The 25,028-nt window shown below is 46.3% G+C and overlaps 1 protein-coding gene across 1 annotated transcript in view; it reads left to right on the plus strand.

Moving 5' to 3' along the window:
- Nucleotides 1-23,837, plus strand: part of EFTUD2 (elongation factor Tu GTP binding domain containing 2) — a 28,927-nt gene extending 5,090 nt beyond the window's left edge. Inside the window, exons 8-28 of the mRNA XM_028702114.2 lie at nucleotides 151-241; nucleotides 1,079-1,161; nucleotides 2,590-2,756; nucleotides 3,399-3,523; nucleotides 4,879-4,942; nucleotides 5,642-5,732; nucleotides 6,448-6,583; nucleotides 8,286-8,413; nucleotides 11,115-11,308; nucleotides 12,138-12,249; nucleotides 12,848-12,988; nucleotides 14,605-14,706; nucleotides 14,865-14,947; nucleotides 15,806-15,892; nucleotides 16,700-16,826; nucleotides 17,776-17,863; nucleotides 19,225-19,343; nucleotides 20,119-20,213; nucleotides 21,040-21,193; nucleotides 22,729-22,836; nucleotides 22,965-23,837. Of these exons, the coding sequence (XP_028557947.1) occupies nucleotides 151-241; nucleotides 1,079-1,161; nucleotides 2,590-2,756; nucleotides 3,399-3,523; nucleotides 4,879-4,942; nucleotides 5,642-5,732; nucleotides 6,448-6,583; nucleotides 8,286-8,413; nucleotides 11,115-11,308; nucleotides 12,138-12,249; nucleotides 12,848-12,988; nucleotides 14,605-14,706; nucleotides 14,865-14,947; nucleotides 15,806-15,892; nucleotides 16,700-16,826; nucleotides 17,776-17,863; nucleotides 19,225-19,343; nucleotides 20,119-20,213; nucleotides 21,040-21,193; nucleotides 22,729-22,836; nucleotides 22,965-23,060 (2,391 nt within the window). The 3' untranslated portion in view covers nucleotides 23,061-23,837. The remainder of the gene's footprint in view (nucleotides 1-150; nucleotides 242-1,078; nucleotides 1,162-2,589; nucleotides 2,757-3,398; nucleotides 3,524-4,878; nucleotides 4,943-5,641; nucleotides 5,733-6,447; nucleotides 6,584-8,285; nucleotides 8,414-11,114; nucleotides 11,309-12,137; nucleotides 12,250-12,847; nucleotides 12,989-14,604; nucleotides 14,707-14,864; nucleotides 14,948-15,805; nucleotides 15,893-16,699; nucleotides 16,827-17,775; nucleotides 17,864-19,224; nucleotides 19,344-20,118; nucleotides 20,214-21,039; nucleotides 21,194-22,728; nucleotides 22,837-22,964) is intronic.
- Nucleotides 23,838-25,028: the final 1,191 nt, after the last annotated feature.

Genomic DNA, 25,028 nt, shown 5'->3' on the forward strand with positions numbered 1-25,028 from the left:
AGTATTTTTGTCTGAGGAATGCATACTGTTCTTGGTCATGCCACTGCCATTTTCACTCTACACTGTGCCCTCTAATGTCATTGTCCACATTTTCAGCCCAAAGTCTTAACTTTCACCCCTCTCCCATCTTGACCTTGGGTTTCTTTTCAGAGAGGAGTTGGGATCAAGAGCACGCCAGTGACCATTGTTCTCCCAGACACAAAGGGCAAATCATTTCTCTTCAACATCATGGACACACCAGGTGAGTTTGGGTGTCTGGGAGACTCACCCCATTACATAAAAACCAGAAGGAAAGACAGGCTAAGGTGTTTTTAAAAGACTGTTTTCAGAAACAGGCTAACAGTGATATAGAGAAAATTATATTGTGAAGAAGGTGCAATAATCTCAGCTGATGCTTTTCGACCACACACAACTTTTTTGTCTTTTGCACAGCCTGAAGTGCTTAGTGAGGAATAAATTGCCATTTGGAAGCGGGGTCCTTGTGTGAATCGCCCCAAAGTTGCACTGGAAATGGAGAATTTAAGCTGAATTGTAGTCAACCCTGAAAACCACCCTCCCAAATTTGACTGGCTTGGTCAGCTGTGGGGTTTGGGGTTTTTTTGCACCATTCCTTGTAATCCTAGCTTTCTTTCATTCCAGTTGAGGCTTCTATTATAGCAGCACTTACCCCCCACTTACTGAATTTAATAGAACTGACTTCTGAGTACAGTAGACTGGCATGGTTAGGATTCTGCTGGAAGTACGTCAGCTCATACTGAATGCAGGATCTGTACATCAAGGGAGTTGCCTCCTCCTGCTCCCCAGTACCTGGCTAGATTTGTGAACCCCTGAAAAGGGGTGGGCATTGGGTCACGTCCAAGTCATTGTTACGATGCCAGAACTCTCCTGTGGGCTTCAGGTGCTGCAGGCTCTCTCCATCCTCTGCTTTCCTATCATGCTACTCCTTCCCCTTTAACTCTGCCTTGAGATGTCTCTTCCTTGTCATAGGGCTGTGCAAGGGATATTCCAGTTAACCTGCACATACTGCAACTTTCCACTTCTAGATGATTATAAATATATATATTTTCACTCCCTAAAGGTCATGTAAACTTCTCCGACGAGGTCACAGCAGGTCTCCGCATTTCTGACGGCGTGGTGCTCTTTATTGATGCTGCTGAGGGAGTGAGTATATGTGGGCACGCTTTTTCGTGGGTTCGGCTATTCTTTCCATTCACACAAGGAGATGTATTGCACAGAAAGGTTGCAATTAAGAGGATTGCTTATGAGAAGCTAGCACCTTTTACTAAGAATCATATCCAGGGCCCCTGGGATTCTGCACCAAGAAACTGAAAGAAGCAGACGGATTTTTAAACTGGAATGCTGTTGGACATAAATTATGAGAATATTATATGCCTTAAGGGGGCCTTAAGGCATATAATACGACAGTGAGGCTGCAGGCAGAGCTAGACATGAAGAAAAGCTATCTGGCAACAGCTGCTTGTTGATGAGGTTTTTTTGTTGTCTGGCTCTGGTTGGTGTTTTTTCTACAGTAATAGAATCATGTGTTGTTGTTATTAAAGTGTGTCTAGTTTGTCCTATTTTTCTAGGCTTCATATCCTTGAAATTACATAATTTATTTTAGTTTTCATACTGATTCTTTCAAAGAGTCTCCCCTCAAAATTCATAACAAGCCACACGTTCTCAGTGTCCTCCCACTCCTACCCCATTTCTGGTGTTGAAGAAAAACAGCCCTGTGTCTCCCCCACCCTTTAAAAAAAAAAAACTAATAAGTGAACTACATGATGTTATTTTGCTTCAGGTTTCCCTGAATGCGTAAGTAGCAGCCATGGAGTAAAGATGGGCAAAATTCAAAAGTGTGGTGACGTCACACAACTTCCATTTTTCTTTCTAGATGCTACAGGGAGAAAGATGTGAGGACTGTTTTTCGGTGGCCGTTGCCTATCTCGTGCAATGTTTGGTTCCATCGTTTCCTACAGATCACCAACTGAGTCTCAGTGGTGCAGAACACCTTTCACCAGCACATGGGCACAGTTATCCATGTCCTGCTAACCTCTAGTGATGTGGGGTGGAGTTTTATAGGACCAGTTAATAGCACAATGAATTACATCCTTAGTTGGGCAGCTTGTATGTACTGCTCAGGGTTATTCTGAGCAAGGAAGGAGTGCCCCTCTCCTTTAGTATCACTGAAGATCGATAGCCCTCTCTGTTAACCAAGAGGGACTGCCCCATCTCAGATTGCCCCATCCAAAGACTGCCCCCTTCTCCTTGCAATAGCACCAGTTTCCTCCATTTTAAAGGGGTATCTTCTGCTTCTCCCTGCATTTATGTGCTGCTGCACCATAAAATTTAATCTTCCTCTCCTGCATGTTCATTTCCCCATGTGATGAAGAGCTTTATTTTTGTCAAAGGTCTTTGGATGGGGCAGGCTTAAAGGAAGACAATGTTGCATTAAACACATTTTCTAAAAGCGGACCTCATGCTGATTGCTGAGCATACACGCTCCTGCAGGCTGCTCTCCCAGCAGGGAAGGGTCAGCGCCCGATTCCTCACGCCCCACCTGGCATCATCTTCTATTGTGTGTCCCCGTAGGTCATGCTCAACACCGAACGGTTGATCAAGCATGCAGTGCAGGAGAGGCTGGCAGTGACCGTGTGCATTAACAAGATTGACCGGCTGATACTGGAACTGAAATTGCCTCCGACTGACGCTTACTACAAGCTGCGGCACATAGTGGATGAAGTCAACGGCTTAATCAGGTATATCAATGCCAGCATTTATAACATGCTTTTGAGAGTTAAGTTAGTTCCATTGACACTCACCATTGGATATAACCATGGATGCAAAGCCACACCTAGCTCACTCTGTAAAAAAGAGAGAGAGAGAGACCAACCAAATTTGGGGAGTCTCACACCTAATCCGTTTTTTAGGGAATCCCCAATCTTCACCTAGATTTATATTTGCTAACGTTAGAAGTCCCAGCGTTGGATATAGGTAAAAGTCTACTGAAGTATAGCCACCTAACCTCCATGAAATTTAAACTTTCATTTCTTCCCCATCACTCCTTAAAGGGGAATTTTAATTGTGCCAAAGTTTTTGTTCTCTCTGCCTAACTGGCAGACCTAATTCATTCAATCATTTAAGGAATTGGGTTTTTTTTATAACTATCAAACATGTATTTACATCCAATCGATTAATTGTAAATGTCAATGCTGTGGTTTCCCTGGTGTGTCAAAATTGTTGCTAGACTTCATAAATGAAGTTTTCTGAAATGCTTTGTTATTGTAGCAGCTGAAACGGCTGCCTTTCCGTGTGTGTGTGTGTGTGTGTGTGTGTGTGTGTGTCTTGATAGCGGTGCTGCCTGATTCTGTCTTATTTTAAACCCACTTCTTTGTTTGCAGCATGTATTCCACAGATGAGAATCTGATTCTTTCACCACTCCTGGGCAATGTCTGTTTTGCCAGCTCCCAGTACAGCATCTGTTTCACGCTGGGTTCTTTTGCCAAGATCTATGCTGACATGTACGGTAAGCATTAGCCAAAATGTTCGTGTGCATGTCAAGCTCTTAATCACCTTGGCTCTTGACTCCTTCTGAAAGGTTGACACAACCTTGCAGTGAGGACGTGTCTGCTATGTTTGTAGCCTTTTCTGCATTGAAAATCATCTGTGCTTTTTCTGTATACAACTTATCTATGCCAGTTCTCAAGGTTTCCATCACGTTCTAGGGAAGGGCTAGGGCTCTGCAAATGGCTGGAGGCATCAAAGGCAGAGATCTGGTTTGTTTGCCACTTCAGTGATGTCCCTGGGTGCACTACTTTCTCCCATGTAACTAAATGCTTGCCATTCACTCCTCATTACTCGTAACTGAGTCTGTATTGCCTGTTGTGATCTCCTTTACATGCAGCTTATAAGATAGCAATGCAGTTTAGTTAAGAATCTGTCCATCTCTTGATGAAAAGCCTATGTATAAATGCTGTATAAATGTTAGTCCCTTGACTTGGAGCACGCTCCCCATCTCTTTTGAGCCGGTGGGCAGAGCTGGATCAAGTGTTGTGAGGCCTCTTGGGGGGGGGGGCGTTGTTGTTGCGCCACATAGATCATACCTTCATCAAGTCATTCTCAGTGGATGCTGTTAGGACTGAGATGGCGAGGAGAGGTTAGACGAGCTTCGCACCTGCCATGAAGGTCTTCCAAGGGCAATGCTTTATTTTTCCTAAAGGCGAGAGTGGCAGACATTTGCTTATATGGGAAACTGTAAGGTCAGGACACATTTGGGATGGGGGTAACAGTGTCGTCTGTCCTTGATGGCCATAGAGTTTTGTAGGGAGAGATTTTGCTCCTCCCCCTCAAGCTGCTGATTTTACCCCAATTAACTTATGCTATACAATTCGATGGGAACCTGGCGTGCTTGAATTGGATGGCCATTATGTTCTGATAATGTATTTTATGAAATTTTGTACACCAGCTTGAAGGCAGTATTTAAATAGGTAGCCATAAATGAAATAATAATTGAGAGCAGAGCCATTTATGTTTGCATTACCCCACCCATTTATATAGTTTTATGTTGTGTTCCTATAATTTTCTTAGACTCAAGTGATTTTTTTTTTAAAGGAACTGGTTAGCATCCATATAGTTGTAGCTGCAGTGATTTACTGTCCTCGTTGTTCTAATTTGCATTCTAATTATTTGCTTCTTTTTGCAACATGAGCATATCCAGGGCAGGTCCAAGCTGGGTACGCAATGGAAGGAATTATGCAGCTTTAAAGGAAACTGGTTGAAGATAAAACTGTCAGTCTCAAAATTCACTATATGCTTTAAATCATGTGAAAAATATGCCACAAAAGCTGTATAACTGGACCCCCTGCCTTTTGTTCATTTTAGGAGACATCAATTACCAGGAGTTTGCCAAGCGCCTTTGGGGAGACATCTACTTCAACCCCAAGACGTAAGGAGCTCTTGCTTTTTATTCTTACTTCGTTGTCCTTTTCCATTGCAGCTTTACCTAAACAGTGTAAATTAGCAACCCAAAATAGCAAGTATCTTAAGCATACCAAATGCTTAAAAGACAGAAAGTAAGTCAGGTGTTTTCTCCTTGGTGTAAGGATGTTGTAGAGTTCCGTTAACATCGGCCCCACTGTTCCAAGGTAAGTCAACACCTCCCAGGTGTGCAGAATAATATTTAAACCAAGTAATGCCATGTGTAGAAAAAAGGTGGACTGAGAAAATAACTCTAGATTGTTCCAGGAAGCAAGCCAAATTGCGTGCTACTGAAAAAAGGCTTCCCTATCCCAAATATGGCAGTCTCCTGACCCTGAGTGCAACTCATCTGCGTAGTCATCCCAAGAGAAAAAATATAGCTGCAGTTTCACACTACTCAACATCTAGATTCAGGGTCATCTAGTGCATTAGAGGAATGTAGAGCAAAAAAAATGGCACTTCTAGTAGTAATAATTCATATACGTCCCAAGGTTTCTACGCCCCATGGTTGGGAGAATGAAAACGTGCACACACATGCTTTTTTCCAGTTTACCTCTCCTAGTCCGTGATTAGAAATTTTCTCAAGCGTGCAGATAATGGCCACTGGGAAAGGCTTTTTTAACTAGTCTTTAGAAGCACTTAGGTGATGATCTTGTGTGTTTTTTAGGAGAAAATTCACTAAAAAAGCCCCAACCAGTAGTTCACAGCGGAGCTTTGTGGAATTCATCCTTGAGCCTCTCTACAAGATACTAGCTCAGGTACGTTTTGGATTCCCATGGATGGATGGATGGATGGATAACCCCTGACTGTGAATACACAAACACACACACACACACAGAGAGAGAGAGTATTTATCCAAGAAAATATAGAGATTAGAATAGGAGAATTATTATTATTTTATTTTATTTTGACAAGGTAATAATCATAAATAAATAAGAATAAAAGTTGTAAATATCCAACCTCCCAAAATTTCCTCTTGCGATGGTTTGACCCCTTTCCATTTTAACAATACAAACGCCCTCCATGTCTCCTCAAAATCATTTCTCCTGCATATTCCCCATCTTGCCTTAATGGGACATGTTAATTTATCTTTAATAGCTATATCCCACACCTCTTTATACCGTTCTTCCATTTTGTATTCTGCTTGCCCCTTCCACTTCCTAGCTATAATATTTTGTGCAGCTGTCAATAAATTTGTGAGCAAGTCCTTCACAGCTTGCGAACCTTCCACCCCATCGCAAATGGATAATAATGCTACCCCTGGACTTTTGGTTAGCTTTAACCTAGTGATTTCTGTTATCTCCTTAAACACCCTTTGCCAAAAAAAATGTACATATTTACACCAGTTTTATTTTTTAAGGCAGAGATTTAAATAAATGCTAAAAAAGCTTTTTTAAAAAAGTAAAGCCGCTCCTGGTCTAGAACCTTCTCTGCTTCGATCTTCCGCCTGCTCACTTCCTTGCTTCTGCCCAGGTTGTTGGGGACGTTGACACCACCCTGCCCCGGACTCTGGATGAACTGGGAATCCACCTGACCAAAGAAGAGTTGAAACTCAACATCCGCCCCCTCTTGAGGCTCGTCTGCAAGAAGTTTTTTGGGGAGTTCACAGGTAGGCTTCATCGTCCTTCTCTTTTCTCACAGCGTGGTTTATCTCCTTGCCAAAGAGGACTGCCAAATGTGTGTGTTGAAGCAAGCTACCTCTGGCTGAGGGATTTTGAGGAAACCCCTTTTTTGGCGTTGAGTGTCAGTGCTGCATTGCAATTTAATAATAATAATAATAATAAATTTTTATTTATATCCCACCCTCCCCAGCCAAAGCTGGGCTCAGAGCGGCTAACAACAGTAAAAATAACACAGTTTAAATAAAATCACAATCAATTAATTGAAATACATTCTAAAATCAATTCAGACTCAAATTAATGGCAACCATTGGACTAGAGTTCTATGAGGATTACAGAAGGAGGGGGTCAGACTGTGCCTTGGCCAAAGGCCAGGCGGAACAGCTCTGTCTTGCAGGCCTCCGGAAAGATGTCAAGTCCCGCAGGGCCCTAGTCTCTTGTGACAGAGCGTTCCACCAGATTGGGGCCACGGCCGAAACAGCCCTGGCTCTGATTGAGGCCAGCCTAACCTCCCTGTGGCCCAGGATCTCCCAAGATGTTTTTATTTGAAGACCGTAAGGTCCTCCGTGGGACATACCAGGAGAGGCGGTCCCGTAGGTACGAGGGTCCTAGGCCGTATAAGGCTTTAAAGGTTAAAACCAGCACCTTAAACCTGATCCTGTACTCCACTGGGGGCCAGTGCAGCTGGTATAGCACCGAGTGAATGTGATCCCACGGCGAGGACCCTGTAAGGAGTCTCGCCATGGCATTCTGCACCCGCTGGAGTGACAACAATCAAGTCTGGAGGTGACCGTCACGTGGATCACAGTGGCTAGGTCAGGGTGAGAAAGACTGGCCTTTTTAATTCCAGACAATATTAACCCAGAATAGGGTGGCCTAGTGTATCAATCTAGGACTGGGAAGACCTAAGCTCAAATACCCATTTGGTTGTGAAGTTTGCTGGGTGACCTTGGGCTAGTGGCTACCTCACAGGGCTATTGTGAGGGTAAAGTCAGGACATCTTGGCTCTTGACTCCTCCTGAAAGACTTGTGTGTATTGTGAAACCCAACCTTGCTTTATGAGCATATTGGAGGAGGGTAAGATAAAAGGATCTTGAGAGTGCAGCCAAATTAATGAGAAATAATTTGCTGCACCCTCCTGCTTGTGAGTCTTAAGGGCATCATAAGAACTGGAGAAGGATGTTTGAGAGAGTTTCATGCCAGTAGCAATGAGTTCCACTGGCTAATTATAAGTTATGAGAAATGGTATTTATATTTAGTCTGCCTTTATATTTGCTGTACCTCAGCTACAGTGGATGATGCTTCCTTTTTGTATTTTGGGTGAGAATTATTAATTTATAAATCCTCTCCCTTGTGTTGTTTGATCTTGGGGAGACAGCAGGAGGAATCCGTGTGTCAAGAGCTGCTAGCTTAGTTCCAGAAGAGTTGGAAGATATCAGTTTTGTCTGGCCTTATCCGTCACAGCTGCAGACCTGTGTTTTTCAGAGCGCATGGTCAGCATGCTGCATGAACAGAAAGCGCTAGAACAAATTCCAGCGTTTAAGGCTTAAGACGAATCAATGTGGAAAGTGTTCCTTACAGGTACAAAGTTGAAGTCAGGTGAAAGTTGAAAGCTAACGCAGGCTTCCTCTTCCTGAAAATCATGCTACTTCAGTTGCTGAAACGCTGCCTCACCCAGTTTTGTTCTCCCAGGCTTTGTGGACATGTGCGTGCATCACATCCCCTCCCCAAAAGCGGGCGCAAAGACCAAGATCGAGCACAACTACACAGGCGGAGTTGACTCGGACCTGGGAGAGGCCATGAGCGAATGTGACCCTGATGTAAGACTTCCGTCTAACTCCCTTTCTTTGTTAATGGCAGTAGCCTGGCTGCATGATTCCGAGCAGGAGAGAGGGAGCTCCATCCCTTCAGATGTTGCTGAACTACAAGTCCCATCATCCCCGGCCATTGGCCATGTTTCCTAGGGCTGATGGGGGTTGTGGTTCAGCGACATCTGGAGAGCCAAAGGTCCCCCAGTGCTGTGGTGGACGAAGAGCTTCATTTGGCAAGTCCTTGTGGGCTTCCCACAGGCAGGCTGCGGTGAGAACAGGATCCTGGAGTGGATAGGCCATTTGCCTGATCCAACAGGCTCTTATTGTGGCAGTAAAAAAAGGAAGTTTTGTATTAAATCAGAACTTTGCTCTACTTGGAAGCAGTGTTCTGGAAGTATGTTTTGATTTGGTGGTTTGTCCATTACTGTGTAGATTATTATTTTTTTAAGTTATGCTGTTGCTTAGGGTCTATCACCTGGGACGCGGGTGGCGCTGTGGGTTACACCACAGAGCCTAGGACTTGCTGATCAGAAGGTTGGCGGTTCGAATCCCTGCGACGGGGTGAGCTCCTGTTGCTCGGTCCCTGCTCCTGCACGTCAAAGTGCAAGTAGATAAATAGGTACCGCTCCGGCGGGAAGGTAAACGGCGTTTCCGTGCGCTGCTCTGGTTTGCCAGAAGCGGCTTAGTCATGCTGGCCACATGACCCGGAAGCTGTACGCCGGCTCCCTCAGCCAATAAAGCGAGATCAGCGCTGCAACCCCAGAGTCGGTCACGACTGGACCTAATGGTCAGGGGTCCCTTTACCCCTTTACCTAGGGTCTATCACCTAATCCATATTACAGTCGTACCTCGGCGTACCTCAGAAGTTGAATGTTTTGGCTCCTGAACGCCGCAATCGTGGAAGTGACTGTTCCGGTTTGCGGACGTTCTTTAGAACCCAAACGTCTGTCACTGCTTCCACGGCTTCTGATTGGCTGCAGGAACTTCCTCAGGCAATCGGAAGCCGTGCCTTGGTTCCCGAACGTTTTGGAAGTCGAATGGACTTCCGGAACGGATTCCGTTCGACTTCCAAGGTACGACTGTATAATTTTATACTTTATGTACCACTCTTTGCACAACCTGTGTGTATGCGAACGAATCTCCACTCAGTGGCTACTGTCACATGGGGAATTTTCAACGTGTTCCCATGCCGCATTTATAACATGTATGTAAACTGTTTCTAAGAATGATCTGTGCTGAAATTGACTAAGAGCACCCAGATGAGAGGGGTGGCCAAACATTGAAGTTAGCCACCCAAGCGAGTGGGTCAGAGAAACAGGAGTCGCCTGAAGGGAAGGAAAGAGGCACGCGTGTGCACTCTGAGCTTAAACCCTATTTAACTGTCAGGGCTGCGCCAGGAATAGATTTTGTAAATTCTGTCAGGGAGCTAAGTGTCTTAGGTCAAGCTTGATGTGACGGCAGCAGCCACCCTTGATTGTTCATGTCTTTGCCTTGTTTGTGGGTGAGCTGCAGGAGGCACTGACCTCAAAAGCCCGCACAAAAGATGAGAGCGGAACTTGGTGAAGTTGCTTCCCTGGGCTTGAGTTTGGAATTGGAGCTGGGCTGAAGGGGAAAGCAGGCGGGCTGCGAAATTGTGGGATCTCGCTCTCCTCAACATGTGTCCTTTAGGGTAAAATCAGACCTAGCCCTCGCCCAGGACTGACTTATGGATAACAAGCATTAATTGCTGCCATTACATCTGTCTGTCTTATGTGTTTGATGTACAACCATTTGAGACATCTGAACAGCTCCTACGTTTCTTTGGAGACCCCAGTGCCTTCTACACCCAACTCACAATGCCATAGGTTTGTTATTACAGTGGTTAAAGGTAAAGGTACCCCTGCCCTTACGGGCCAGTCGTGTCCGACTCTAGGGTTGTGCGCCCATCTCACTTAAGAGGCCGGGGGCCAGCGCTGTCCGGAGACACTTCCGGGTCACGTGGCCAGCGTGACGAAGCTGCTCTGGCGAGCCGGCACCAGCACAGCACACGGAAACGCCGTTTACCTTCCCGCTATAAAGCGGTACCTATTTATCTACTTGCACTTAAGGGTGCTTTCAAACTGCCAGATGGGCAGGAGCTGGGACCGAAAGACGGGAGCTCACCCCGCCGCGGGGATTCGAACCGCCGACCATGCGATCGGCAAGCCCTAGGCACTGAGGTTTTACCCACAGCGCCACCCACGTCCCTATTACACTGGTACCTCGAGTAATTAAGTACTTAATTCATTCCAGAGGTCTGTTCTTAACCTGAAACTGTTCTTAACCTGAAGCACCACTTTAGCTAATGGGGCCTCCCGCTGCCGCCGTGCCACCGGAGCACGATTTCTGTTCTCATCCTAAAGCAAAGTTCTTAACCCGAGGTACTATTTCTGGGTTAGCGGAGTCTGTAACCTGAAGCGTATGTAACCTGAAGCGTATGTAACCCGAGGTACCACTGTATAGGAGTCCATAGAATAATGAACTTAATGGGTTTGGGCCAGGTGTTTCCTCAGCCCAGTGTTGGCAGCCTCGTCTTGGACAGCAGTGTCTGGATTTGATCGATCGAATTTCCAGGACTCAAATCTGCAAAGCAGCTGTTTTTCCTCTGGACCGTGGCCACTGTTTTCATACACCTTTGCCTGTATCCATGGTACACAAAGGCTGATCTTTGTCAAAACCTTTTGTCTGGAAGGGCCCTCTTATGTGCCACACCACAAAGATGTACAGTACGGACGACGGGGTCCAGTTCCATGCTTTCGGCAGGGTGCTGAGCGGGACCATCCACGCGGGGCAGCCTGTCAAGGTCCTCGGAGAAAACTACACCCTGGAAGATGAGGAGGACTCGCAGATTTGCACGGTGGGGCGCCTCTGGATCTCTGTAGCAAGGTAGGCAGTTCTGGGGAAGGATTTACACGGGATCCCGGCTTTGCATTCTCCATGCAGGTTGGGGTGGCAGGTGCAGTGTGAAACCCAACAAGCAACACAAGCAACACGATGACCAGTATACTAGATAGCACTGCAATTCTTATTGCATAATAGACATAACTTAGTACAACAAAAACAAAATGTGTACACTTGTAAATTCTCAAATACATTTGAAATCAAATGAACACATGTCTGACAATCTTTGAAAGTCCGTAGAAGTACAGTGGTACCTCGGGTTAAGTACTTAATTCATTCCGGAGGTCCGTTCTTAACCTGAAACTGTTCTTAACCTGAAGCACACCTTTAGCTAATGGGGCCTCCTGCTGCTGCCGCGCCGCCGGAGCCCGATTTCTGTACTTATCCTGAAGCAAAGTTCTTAACCTGAAGCACTATTTCTGGGTTAGCGGAGTGTGTAACCTGAAGTGTATGTAACCCGAGGTACCACTGTATAATAAGTCTATAGTTGAAACAAAGTAATAGATGCTATCCTGTGGGCTAAGCGGTAAAACATTTTAGGCATTTATGGTGCCGAAGTAGTAAGTGAATAACAACGTTATTACATAACCTCATGACGACTGCTCCTTGTGCATTTTTCTAATCTATGGGTTGTGCTGAAGAAGATTCCAGCGAAACAGTCAGATTATCCGGGATCACTGTCCTACGTTGTTATTCACTTACTACTTCGGCACCATGAACGCCTAAAAAGTTTTACCGCTTAGCCCACAGGATAGCATCTATTACTTTGTTTCAATAAAGTATTTCAATTTCAATTCAATGTGTCTTATTTCAGGTATCACATAGAGGTCAACAGAGTCCCTGCTGGCAACTGGGTGCTCATCGAGGGAGTGGACCAGCCTATTGTGAAGACAGCCACCATCACTGAGCCCAGAGGCAATGAAGAGGTAAAGCAGCCGTCATCAACATCTCCCTTGTCTTGTGGGCAATGGAAAGAGATACGAGAACAGCATGGTGCCTGCCCTTGGCAGCAGACCAATGTGGCATTCTGCATTGACACTGTCTCCTTGCCTCTTCCTCCATCCAGTCTGTTTTAGCCAAATTATATACTGTAAAAGGCTCCTCCTCAACTGTCTGTGTATGTATTGGCCAGCTTCAGGTGTGCTTTGAGTGTTGAGTAGACCAGGACTTTAAGAATCTATAGGTAATTTGTTTTTCTAGTTTGTTCTTGTGCTGGCGTAGAGCTGGTTAAGATATAATTTCAGGTTACTAAACCATGGTTTATTAAGCAGAGAACAAGTGTTGGGCCCACACACTCCTCCCCTCTCATCACAGCTTCTGTTGTGGTTTGTTTAAACCATGGTTCATCTGAACTGGGAAATTGTGATTTAATCTCTGTTTGCTAACCAGCGTATGAAACCGAAATGCTCTTATTTTTGCCATAGAGGATCACTGTTATAACCCCATGTCTGCCACTCTTTGGAAGAAAGGCAGAACACAGTTACTGACTATGTTTATGATAATTATGTTCTTGTTCTATTTCAGGCTCAGATCTTCCGCCCTTTGAAATTCAACACCACCTCTGTCATTAAAATAGCTGTTGAGCCTGTCAATCCCTCTGAGCTCCCCAAGATGCTGGATGGTCTGCGTAAGGTTAATAAGAGCTACCCGTCTCTCACCACCAAGGTGTGTGCGATTGCTTTGGGTGGGTGGGATGGGGAGGCAGTAGGAACAGGGAGCAGATTGCAGCTTTCCTTCTCCACACTGTATCAAGTCCCCTTTAGGGCAGAATTCTAGGCAATCAGAAAACCTCCCAGGGCAAGGTTTTAAAAAGCACAGCTTTGAGGCGTGTGCCAGTGATGAGGGTACCTGGGAGGCCAGATTCATGGCAGGAGCTCAAGGCTCTGTTTCATTTAATTTCTTTTTTATTGGTAAGTCTTTGCTAAAAGGTAAAGGTACCCCTGCCCGTACGGGCCAGTCTTGACAGACTCTAGGGTTGTGCGCCCATCTCACTCTAGAGGCCGGGGGCCAGCGCTGTCCGAAGACACTTCCAGGTCACGTGGCCAGCGTGACAAGCTGCATCTGGCGAGCCAGAGCCGCACACGGAAACGCCGTTTACCTTCCCACTAGCAAGCGGTCCCTATTTATCTACTTGCACCCGGGGGTGTTTTCGAACTGCTAGGTTGGCAGGCGCTGGGACCGAGCAACGGGAGCGCACCCCGCCGCGGGGATTCGAACCGCCGACCTTTTGAACGGCAAGCCCTAGGCACTGAGGCTTTTACCCACAGCGCCACCCGCGTCCCTAAGTCTTTGCTAGGGTGAGCTTTTTACACTTCTGCTGTCTGGCAAAGCAGAAAAGCAGGATGTTCTTTGTATAGGTGCCTGAAAATGTAGTTACAGCAACAATGCGGGAAACAGCAATACTCATGGGTTGTGGGCATTAAGTTTGAGTGTTTTACCGTATTTTTCGTCTATAGGACGCACCGGACCATAGGAGGGGGAGAACAAAGGGGGAAAAAATCTCCCCCTATCTGCTCAGCGCCCTTTCAGCGAAGCGGCAGGAGAAACGAAGCCCCTTCCATTTCTCCTCCCGCTTCGCTGAAGGGGCGCTGCGCAGAGAGGGAAAACTGTGCAGTGCCTCTCCAACAAAGCGAAGCCTGGAGAGCAAGAGGGATCAGTGTGCACCGACCCCTCTCGCTCTTCAGGCGGCTATCCGCAAGCCTTCGGAGTGCAGCGGGAACTCCTGCTGTGCTCAGAAGGCTTGCGGAGCCCCCGGAGCGCAGCGGGAGTTCGTGATGTGCTCCGGGGGCTTCAGACGGCTTCAGCGAAAGCAACGCGAAGCCTCCAGAGCGCGGGGGGAGCTCTCCCTCTGCGCTTATGAGGCTTCGTGTTGCTATCGCTGAAGCCAAGGAATCTGCATTCGCTCCATAAGACGCACACACATTTCCCCTTAATTTTTGAAGGGGGGAAAGTGCATCTTATAGAGCGAAAAATACAGTACTTGGTGTGTGTTTCCTCGTGCACTGATTCTGTCTTAAATGCATATTATCAGTTGCTGGTTGCCATTGGGGGTGGGGGCTAGGGATTCGGGCCTGTGCTCCTTAGGACCTGGCTTTTTCTACACACTGAAAGGATGGCTGTGATATTCCTTGTTTGTTCCCAGCATCCAGCACTCTGATCTATCCCAAAAGGTTCAGTTGAGCTTTCATATTCTGCTGTACGTTCCAGCTGCTAATGCAGCCCATATGAAGTTCTGAACGGTTGTCGGTTTTGTTAAGCTTATCTTGTTCATGTGCCTCCAGGTGGAAGAATCTGGGGAACACGTGATCTTGGGAACAGGCGAGCTGTATCTTGACTGCGTCATGCACGATCTGCGAAAAATGTATTCGGAGATTGATATCAAGGTACAAAAAAGATTCTCTTTCTAACTCTGATATGTTGATTGGGGGGTGGCGTTTTCTAGCTTCACCTTGGTTTGCCCATCTGAATTGAACAAGGGAGGTTGGGTCCATCACTCAGGTTTTTTTAATCAGCTTTACCCTGTTCTATTCACTTTTCAAAGGTAGCTGACCCCGTTGTCACATTTTGCGAGACGGTTGTGGAAACCTCTTCCCTGAAGTGTTTTGCCGAGACGCCCAATAAAAAGTAAGATCTTTGATGAGAGTCTTAAAATGTGAGCCACGGGTGTGGTGCTCTTACAAAAAAAGCTAAGGCACCATCTTGCATTGAATTAACTGGCTTAGCCCTTGGGCAGCCAGAGTTGGATATGCTGTGTTTAAAAAGTTTCACGTAACCTGGGAGGGAGCATGACATGATAGCCACTTGAAATTCCCTCCAGTGGTAATTGTCTTCAGTTCAGCAAGCTGTTCATATTATCCCTACAGGTTGGGATATTTTCTTTATGCTGCCATAGGCAATTTTTCCAGAAGCAAAAGAAGATGTATAATTTTGCCTAGAAAGAAAGAAAGCATTTTGTTTATGTCCACGGGCCTTTATTGCTTGCAGTTGCTATTTTGGATGAATTTGCTCCTTTCAGATTAAACTGCAGAAGCAGGAGATGCAGTAGAAGAAGGTGGGACCTGTTGGGTAGAACCCCATAGGAAAATAAACCCTGGAACGGGAGTAGGGAGCCTGTGGCCCTCCGGATATCATTAGACTATGACTCCCATCATCCCTGATGGTTGGCTCTGCTAGCTGGGACTGATGGAGTTCAGAGTTCAACATGTGGAGGGCCACAGGTTCCCTACTCTTGCCCTAGAGAGCAGATGATTAAGAGAAGATATATTGGCCCTCTTCAGTTCTTTAAAGCGTCTTGAGTTGAAGAGGGGCAACAACTGTTCACCCTTAGCCACTAACAGCAGAACAAGAAAACAGCCATTTCAAACTACCAGAGCAGTTGCCTTCCTACTTTTAACTGGCTTAAATTGAAGAGCAGTTTCCCAGCGGACCAACATTGCTTATCTCTTCCTCTCCAGCTGAATTGACACATGTCTTTCTGTCCAGGAACAAGATCACAATGATAGCCGAGCCTCTGGAAAAGGGTCTGGCTGAAGACATTGAGAATGAAGTGGTGCAGATAACATGGAACAGGTATGGAGTTTGCTGGAGAGTTGGCTGTGATAGACAAGTACACACACACACACACACACACACACACACACACACACACATTTTCTTTCCCTTCAGACACTTGGAAGGTCACCTCAACCCCTTAAGAGAGGGACTTCATCACTCTTGCTTGCATAGGGCATCTGTATCTGAAACCTGCTAATGCACAAAATCGTAAGAAAGCCAGGCCTTTGGAGTCAGAAGAGACAAAGTACTTCTATTAAAAATAAGTTTAAAAACAAACAAATCTACATCTTGATTAATCAAGGCCCCACTTATTGACCTAAATGTTTTTAGTTGATTAGCCAGTTAATGTAATAAACATTACAGCCATATAACACAGTTTCATACTTTAGAATGGTTACAGTCAAGTTTCCAATGGAATCAGTACATTCTTACTCAGGGGTCAGCAAACTTTTTCAACAGGGGGCCGGTCCACTGTCCCTCAGACCTTGTGGGGGGCCATACTATTGGGGGGGGGGGACAAGTTCCTGTGTCCCACAAATAACCCAGAGATGCATTTTAAATGAAAGCACACATTCTACTCATATAAAAACAACACTGATTTCCGGACCATCCTTGGGCCAGATTTAGAAGGCGATTGTGCCGGATCCGGCCCCTGGGCCTTAGTTTGCCCACCCATGTTCTTACCTAATAAATGTTTAAGGGGAAAGTAGACACGTGTCTATCAGAGATTTGATTCATTGTACATTTGGAGAGGGGTTGGTGAGAAAGTTAAACCAGTTAGTACTTGAGTTCCTTCAATGTATCCATATCTCCTCCCTTTAGGAAAAAGTTGGGTGAGTTTTTCCAGACCAAATATGACTGGGATTTGCTGGCTGCCCGTTCCATCTGGGCCTTTGGGCCTGATGCTACTGGACCAAACATCCTGGTGGATGACACCCTGCCCTCAGAGGTAAGGACCCTGCCAAAGAGATTTGGGTTGCTTTTTAGCCTGCAGTGATCAAATGACTCTTACCTAGGACTACTTCAGTTTTGCAGCCCAAGTATCAAGAGATTTCACATCCAAGAATTATCAAATCCTGTGAACCCTGAAATAAATTGTGCAAATGATGCTCATGGAGAATTGGGCTGGGGGAATCACATGGCTTAGGAGAAGCTGTATTTGTCTTCGGAATTTCTCCCTACGTGTTGCAAGGCAGTGGTCCAGAATGCTGGCGTGCTCTGCGCTCCACCCAGACAGACTCATTTGAATAAAGTCTTGGCTTGAGGCTGGACTAAAAGATTACTCCCATTTCATCCCTGAAGCCAGCCTTTCTCCTGCTTGTACGGAGATGCATGCAGGTCACCTGGTCTGCTGCACTGATAGAGCAAGCAGATGTGAAAAATAATAATATAGTATAATAATAATAATTTATTATTTATACGCCTCCCATCTGGCTGGGTTTCCCCAGCCACTCTGGGCGGCTTCCAACTGAATATTAAAAACAATACAGCATTAGACATTAAAAACTTCCCTAAGGAGGGCTGCCTTCAGTTGTCTTTTAAAAGTAAAATAGTTGTTTATTGCCTTGACATCTGCTGGGAGGGCGTTCCACAGGGCAGGCGCCACTACCGAGAAGGCCCTCTGCCTGGTTCCCTGTAACCTTACTTCTCGCAATGAGGGAACCGCCAGAAGGCCTTCGGCGCAGGAAGGACACTCTGGCTGTAAAGCCTTTTAGCTCCAACTTCCTAAGAGACCTTGAACTGACCTCGTGGCTGTGTTTCACCACTCTCTCCCCTGCCTGTAAATTTTCTGCAGAGGGAGCTTCAGTGCCACATATTCCCGTTTGCACACAGAGATTAACTTCTCCTTGCTGCTACTTGCTACTTCAGCTGCTATGTGTGTTTTTCTTCTTTTACAGGTTGACAAAACCCTCTTGGGTTCCGTGAAGGACAGCATCGTGCAGGGCTTCCAGTGGGGGACCAGGGAAGGGCCCCTTTGTGATGAGTGTAAGTAAAAGATCTAGAAAGATTAACTTGTCCTGGGGATTTTCAGATCCATCCCACCCCTGCTGCGTTTTCTATGGAAAGTGAAACTGTCGCATCTTAGTGGGTCTCAAATGACAGGGACTCCAGACTGTTCTCAGCAGCAGCCTCGTGACTCGTTCCCAGATTCCTCTAGGGAAATGTGAATTTTTCCCAGAGATTAATCCAGAGCCTTTTCCTAATTTGTTCTTATTTGGACTGTGGCTCTGGAATGCACAAAGAAATTGGAGACAGAAGCAAACAGAGGTTTAGCTTGTGTTTGGTTTTATCAGTGGTCAACGCGATTCAAAAAAACTTTGAATAATTAGGGGGCTTTTGAACTCTCTGTTGTACCTCAGGAAAAAAAGACTAAGCAGCAGAGAGTTCACTTGTGTAAATTTTAGAATGTGAGATTCAGCACAAAGGGCCTTCTGGAAGTTCCCTCACTGCAAGAAGTAAAGCTACAAGGAACCAGGCAGAGGGACTTCTCGGTGGTGGCACCCTCCCTGTGGAATGCCCTCCCTTCAGATGTCTAGAAGATGAGTTACAACCTTTAGAAGACATCTGAAGGCAGCCGTGTTCAGGGAAGTTTCTAATGCTTGATGTTTTCTTATGCTTTTCCCTTTGTTGGAAGCCGCCCAGGGTGCCTGAGGCAACCCAGTCAAATGGGCGTGGTACAAATAAAAAACTATTATTATTATTATTAAGCTGAGACTTGCCTAAAACAACAAGAAAAGGATATGGTTAAAGTCTCCTGCAATTCCCTGGTAGATTGCAGGGGCTGGACGTAGGAGGAATGGTGGGGACCGCCCCCCCCTCCTCCTGAACCTTCCCAAGAGCAGGAGGGCAGTGTAGATTTACAACAGTGGTTTGCAGAAGGTCAGAGTTCAGAGGCTGCAGAGGGGAGAAGCTGAGAAATATTGGGAGAGGAACAGCAGGAAGAAGAAGAACCAGGGGAGAGACAGCTGACAGACTCAGTTTCTTTGAAAAGCATTCCTGACCCCCCCCCCCTCTCCCAGGACAAGGCGGGCATTGAGAGTAGTAGAACAGAAAGCTCAGAGGCAGAAAGTTCAGATCAGCTGACGCAGGGATGACATATAATAGAAGAGACGGGGGTGGGGCTTTACTCAGAGCATCGCCATTATTCTAAGAAGGGACTGCATTCCTTTGTCTCTCTGTGTGAATATTAAATAAATGACTCGGTAAGAACTCTTCTCGTTTATCTGCTTCTTGGCTGCCCACCGTGGGAGGGATTGGATTCCCTGCAGCCTGAGTGTAGGCTTGCCAGCCAAAACCTTTCCAATCCCACGTCTCTCACTGATGTCCTTTGCTTCCTTTCACCCCAGTGATCCGCAATGTGAAATTCAAGATCCTGGACGCTGTGATCGCCCAGGAACCCTTGCACCGGGGAGGTGGGCAGATCATCCCAACAGCCAGGCGGGTGGTGTATTCTGCCTTCCTCATGGTAAGAACCGCCCTGCAGTGCCTTGCGTGTCCCCACTGCCCAAGCAGCTCCAATAATAATAATAATAATAGTAATAATAATAATAGTAATAATAATTTTATTTATACCCCGCCCTTCCCGGTTCAAAAATTGGGCTCAGGGCAGCTAACAACAAATTTAAAATACAGTATAAAATACAGTATAAAAACATGAATAACAATAAAATTCAAAAATCGGTTTAGGGGAAATAAGCATTAGATAATCCCCAGAGTTAGCTGGCTGAATTAGTCCTACTTGGGCCAGCAAGGAGACCAGGGGAGAATTAGCTGTGGGGTCTCAGAGCAGGTGATCATAAATGGGGAGAGGGAGGGAAGGGAAGGGAAATAAAAGATCAGGCTGAATTCAAATTAAAAGCCAGGCAGAATAGCTCTGTCTTACAGGCCCGACGGAAGGAGGTTAAATCCTAGCAGATTTTCTCCTTTGAGGTTGTTCTTTTGGCACAGCTGACTAGCAGCAGCAGGGAAATGGGCGCAGTAATGTCCTCTGAGCTGGCCTTTGCAGTTCCCTCACACACACACACACACCCCACTGAAAGATAACTTGTCTCCTGTCCTCGTAATGTGCAGCTCTTGGAACTCTTCGCTGTGCAAAAGGCACTTTTGTCCCCACCCCACAAATCTGATCAGGGCATGTTTATTAGTGCTGTCTGCTAATAGCAGCAATGGAGACAGCTCCTGCACCCAGATGCTGCTGTCACCTGCTGATGCTAAAGACTCCTCCCTTCTGTCCTTTTCAGGCCACCCCACGGTTGATGGAGCCATATTACTTCGTGGAAGTCCAGGCCCCTGCGGATTGTGTCTCTGCAGTATACACGGTCCTAGCCAGGCGCAGGTGAGTGGCAGCCATGTTGGTTAACTCCTTAGTTTCTGTGTTGCTTTAGGCTCGAAGTGCTCCCCTTTAGCTTGTCCTCGGAGATCCGTTGCTAGCCGACATTTGGTGGAAATTCAGCTGTTGAAATGTATAGTCTGAAATACAGTGGTGCCTCGGGTTAAGAACTTTATTCGTTCTGGAGGTCCGTTCTTGACCTGAAACTGTTCTTAACCTGAAGCACCACTTTAGCTAATGGGGCCTCCCGCTGCTGCTGCTGCTGCTGCCGCCGCCGCGCGATTTCTGTTCTCATCTTGAAGCAAAGTTCTTAACCCGAGGTACTATTTCTGGGTTAGTGGAGTCTGTAACCTGAAGCGTCTGTAACCTGAGGTACCACTGTAACAGTAGGAAAGCGGTTGGGTGTCCTTTCCTTGTCTGCATGAAGGAAGAGGAGATGGGGCTGCTGTTTTTTGGTTTCCTCCATAATAGCTCATTCTGACCTGAGTACCAGATACTGGGGTCAAATGGGATGCTTGTCTCCACCATGCCTTGCTTGTGACCTTCAATGGGCATCTGATGCTGGAGACAGTGTGTTGGGCTGGTCTGCCTCAGATGCTTACCTTCCTATTCTTTCTCCCCCAGAAATCCCAAACGTCCCATTTCAGTTCTGTGTTTTACTACATGTGTTGTAACTGCATAGCTCCGCTTGTGAGTCTTTCCTCTTTGCCCACTTCTCTGCTGAAACTTGCCATCTTCCTTTGTACCCCCTGGGGCAAGTCTCCTGAGTTGGGATTGGGGCATTTTGGCAAGCAATCAAGGGGGGAACTAATGTCTTTTTTTTCTTTTGCAGAGGCCACGTGACCCAAGATGCACCAATCCCAGGTTCCCCTCTGTACACCATCAAAGCCTTCATCCCAGCTATTGACTCCTTTGGGTTTGAGACAGACCTCAGGACACACACCCAGGGACAGGCATTCTCACTGTCTGTCTTCCACCACTGGCAAGTAAGTGGCGCAGGGGCTTGTTGGTAGATAGCAAAGGAAGAGGCCAGCGCTCCAAGTCTCAAGCTTTGCACTCGAATTCCCAGGCTGCCAAGTTCGTTAATTCACAGGCAGGTTCTCCCCTGTGTGAGCAGCAGGAAGTCCACCTAACTTGAACTGTGCGCTCCTTGCACCCCATATTCTTTGTCAAGAAAAGGTGAATTCTGGAAGTGGAAGGGGCAAGCAGAATATAAAATGGAAGAAAGGTATAAAGAGGTGTGGGATTAATGATAAATTAAAATGTGCCATTAAGGTAGGACGGGGAATATGCAGGAGAAATTATTTTGAGGAGATACGGAAGTTGTGTGTAGAATTTGCACTGTTAAAATGGAAAGGGGTCAAACCATCGCAAGAGGTGTTGAAATTTTGGGAGGGTGGATAGTTACAATGGAATGGTCTCAGGGGTGGGGTGCACATTTTTATTCTTATTTATGATTATTACTTTGTATAAAAAATTAAGGATGCAAAAAGAAAAGTTGAATTCTATATCCTGCTTTATATAAATTGGCACATTTGCTTCTGTACATTTTGCTTTTTTGCAGCAATTTATTCCACTTAAGGGATGTGGGTGGCGCTGTGGGTTAAACTACAGAGCCTAGGGCTTGCCGATCAGAAGGTCAGCGGTTTGAATCCCCATGGCGGGGTGAGCTCCCGTTGCTCGGTCCCTGCTCCTGCCCACCTCGCAGTTTGAAAACACGTCAAAGTGCAAGTAGATAAATAGGTACCACTCCGGCAGGAAGGTAAATGGTGTTTCTGTGTGCTGCTCTGGTTCACCAGAAGCGGCTTAGTCATGCTGGCCACATGACCCGGAAGCTGTACGCTGGCTCCCTCAGCCAGTAAAGCAAGATGAGCGCCGCAACCCCAGAGTCATCCACGACTGGACCTAATGGTCAGGGGTCCCTTTACCTTTACCTTTTCCACTTAAGGGAGTGGGTAGAAAAGTGGTGTGCAGCACTGAATTCCTTACCTCCTTATCTCTGTGGCTAGGGGAAGGTCCTTTGCAACCTGCCCCACTGCTTTTCTCCTGCCTCTTTTGTCCTTGTGAAGATGTTGGCAGCAGTGGAAGAGCGTGATGCTTCCTGCAGCCTGGGCTGCAAATATTTCTAACCTTGTGTCGTCATAACCTTTCTGGAAAGGCCCTTCCTGCTTCCTTCTGTCTTTCTCCATTCCTGTGATCCATATAAATAGCTGCTTGATCCCGTTTTTAGTAAGGCCCTTTTTTAGATGTAAAACAGTAAGAGGTTGCGAGGCTGTAGTGTGATGTATGATGTGGAGAATGCTGATCAGAGTGGGGGGGGGGTGGATCCTGTACTAAGACTTTATGGTCCCTTCCTGGTCTGTAAGTCTATTAAAATGACTTCAGTGATGCTCTGGAAGCCTCCCAGCATTTCCACTTAATCTACCATGTGAATCATGGATATTTGTGGATTCTCTGTGCGCCTAGGAATCCAAGCTACTTAAAAATCCTTAACGCACACTGCGTGCCCCTTACATTTCAGATTGTGCCTGGTGACCCCTTGGACAAGAGCATTGTGATCCGACCTCTGGAGCCCCAGCCAGCCCCACATCTGGCCAGAGAGTTTATGATCAAAACCAGGCGCAGGAAGGTAAGTCTTAGGGGTTAGGGTTTGCCTCCACTGGCCTCTGCAGCTCTTGCCCTGCAATGAAGCATAAAAACACACACACACCTCCTCTTGCTTCCAGTCTAATGCTTTGACATCCTATTCTCCCCCAGGGGCTAAGTGAGGACGTGAGCATCAGCAAGTTCTTCGACGATCCTATGTTGCTGGAGCTGGCCAAACAGGATGTGGTGCTGAACTACCCCATGTGATCAGGCTGCCCCCACTGGGCAACAGCATTTTCCCAGGCAAGACTCCAGTATCCTCCTCCTTGCCATGTTAACTTCCTGTGTGTAAGACATTGCTGTGTGTCTTTCAGTGCTGCAGTCCTGCTGCCAAAGCAGCTGTTTGCCACAGAAGTTTTGCGTTGTCAAGGCAGGCTCCCTGCCGTGTTGTGAACAAACTCCACTGATCCTTTTGCCTTCTCTTGGCCAGGCTTCAGATTTGCCAAGTATGTCTTGTATATCCCCAAAAGCCTGCCTCTGTGAGGAGAACTCGGTCTCTTGGGAGATTTGATCCTTGAGTCCTCTTAGCTTCCCACAGTGATCCTCTTTTCCCTAATAAAAGCAGCTTTTTTATTTTTGTTTCCAAAACATTTCTGCACGCTGTGCTCATCCAGCCTCCTCCCAAGCAGCACTGGCAGAGCTGATCAAATATTTTGGGGGATTGTAGCCTTTCCCAGTCAGACTTCATGCTCTGCCCCCTGATGGAGAGGTGATTCCTTGCCAACCAGTTCCTGTTTGGATGGCGAAAAGGGGCAAGAACCCACCCCAAACACTTGGCTATTTAAAATTCTCTGCAAGTGAACATGTGCTGCCATCCCTGTACAAGCTTCGGCAGAGGCCTCCTTTCGGTGAAGCTGCCAGCATTCTGAAGTTTGATTTTGTCCATTTGATTGGGTGTTTGGCATGGAGGGGGGCCAGAAGTGTACAGAGAATAAATATTTTTTACTTAATTGTAATAGGTGACGATAAAAGCATTCTGGTCTAGTTCTTGGTGCTGCTCTGTGCCTGTTGGTGTGAGTGAATGAGTGAGATCTACTGCGCATGTGTTGCCTGCTCTCTCTCCTCTTCCTGCCCCTGCCAAGCTTCCTTGGAAATCCTACATGTCCACTTCAAAGTGTTTTGACCCTGTTCTTGAGCTTTGTTAGCAATCTCTTCCAAATGAGAAGGATTTTGCAGAGGCCTTCTGTTGAGTCAGCCTTCCTAACCCAGTTCATGCAGTTCCCACTATCCTAGTGGTGTCCAAACTTTTTGATGAAGTGAAGGGCCATGAGGGCCGACCAAAGAGCCAACCAAAGTTGTTATCCTTTTTTTTTAGGGTTGAAGTTGTTGAGCTTGTATGATTTTACCCCGAAGTTGTTGACGGTTTTTTAAGGATTTTACCCCAGGAAATAAACTGCCCCAGGGGCCGGATTGAACCGACTGGCAGGCCGGATTAGGCCCCCGAAACGGGCTTTGGACATGCCTGCAGTATCCAAACGAAAATTATACAAAAATTCACTTATCCAAACAATGAGGAATTAGTATCCAAGCCTCATTATACAAAGCACAGATTCAGTGGTACTGGACCTGCACATAGTAATGTAAACAAATAAGCAGCCTTAAACAAGTCTTATTTTATTGTGTTTTGCTTGTTTGTCACGAGACACCATGGTGAGCAGGAAGGATCAGAAAAATAATAGAGGATTTTTCCTTCCTTGTTTGCCTTTTGCAAGGTTTCAGATGAGATTTTTCATCATTTGGGGGTCAAAATTCCGTGGCTGGGAACACATTGGAAAAATTTTCCATAGGAACCCATGGAAATTGTTGGCTCATTATGCAAACGCTCACCTGACAAATGATTTCCTGAGAACGCGTCGCGTTCAGATGGCGAGACTTGCGTATACTGTCTGCTCTGAATTACAGCAGCTCCCCAGGCCCTGCTTTGAACTCGGAAGTTAGGGGTGAGCCTTGAGATGACACCGGCAAATTGTTCAGGGTGGCAGGAACAAAAAAGGATGGTTGCCGTGAGCTCCAAAAGGGTCTCTTCAAACTGGGTGAATGGGAAGTGAAATGGCAAATGCAATTCAATGTAAGCAAATGTAAAGTCATGCACATTCAGGAAGAAACCCTAACTTCACATACGGGATCTGGGCTGATCATGGACTATCCAGGAGAAAAATCTTCCTTTGTGTAATG

Source organism: Podarcis muralis, chromosome 13 (genome assembly GCF_964188315.1).
Source record: "Podarcis muralis chromosome 13, rPodMur119.hap1.1, whole genome shotgun sequence".
NCBI lineage: Eukaryota > Metazoa > Chordata > Lepidosauria > Squamata > Lacertidae > Podarcis > Podarcis muralis.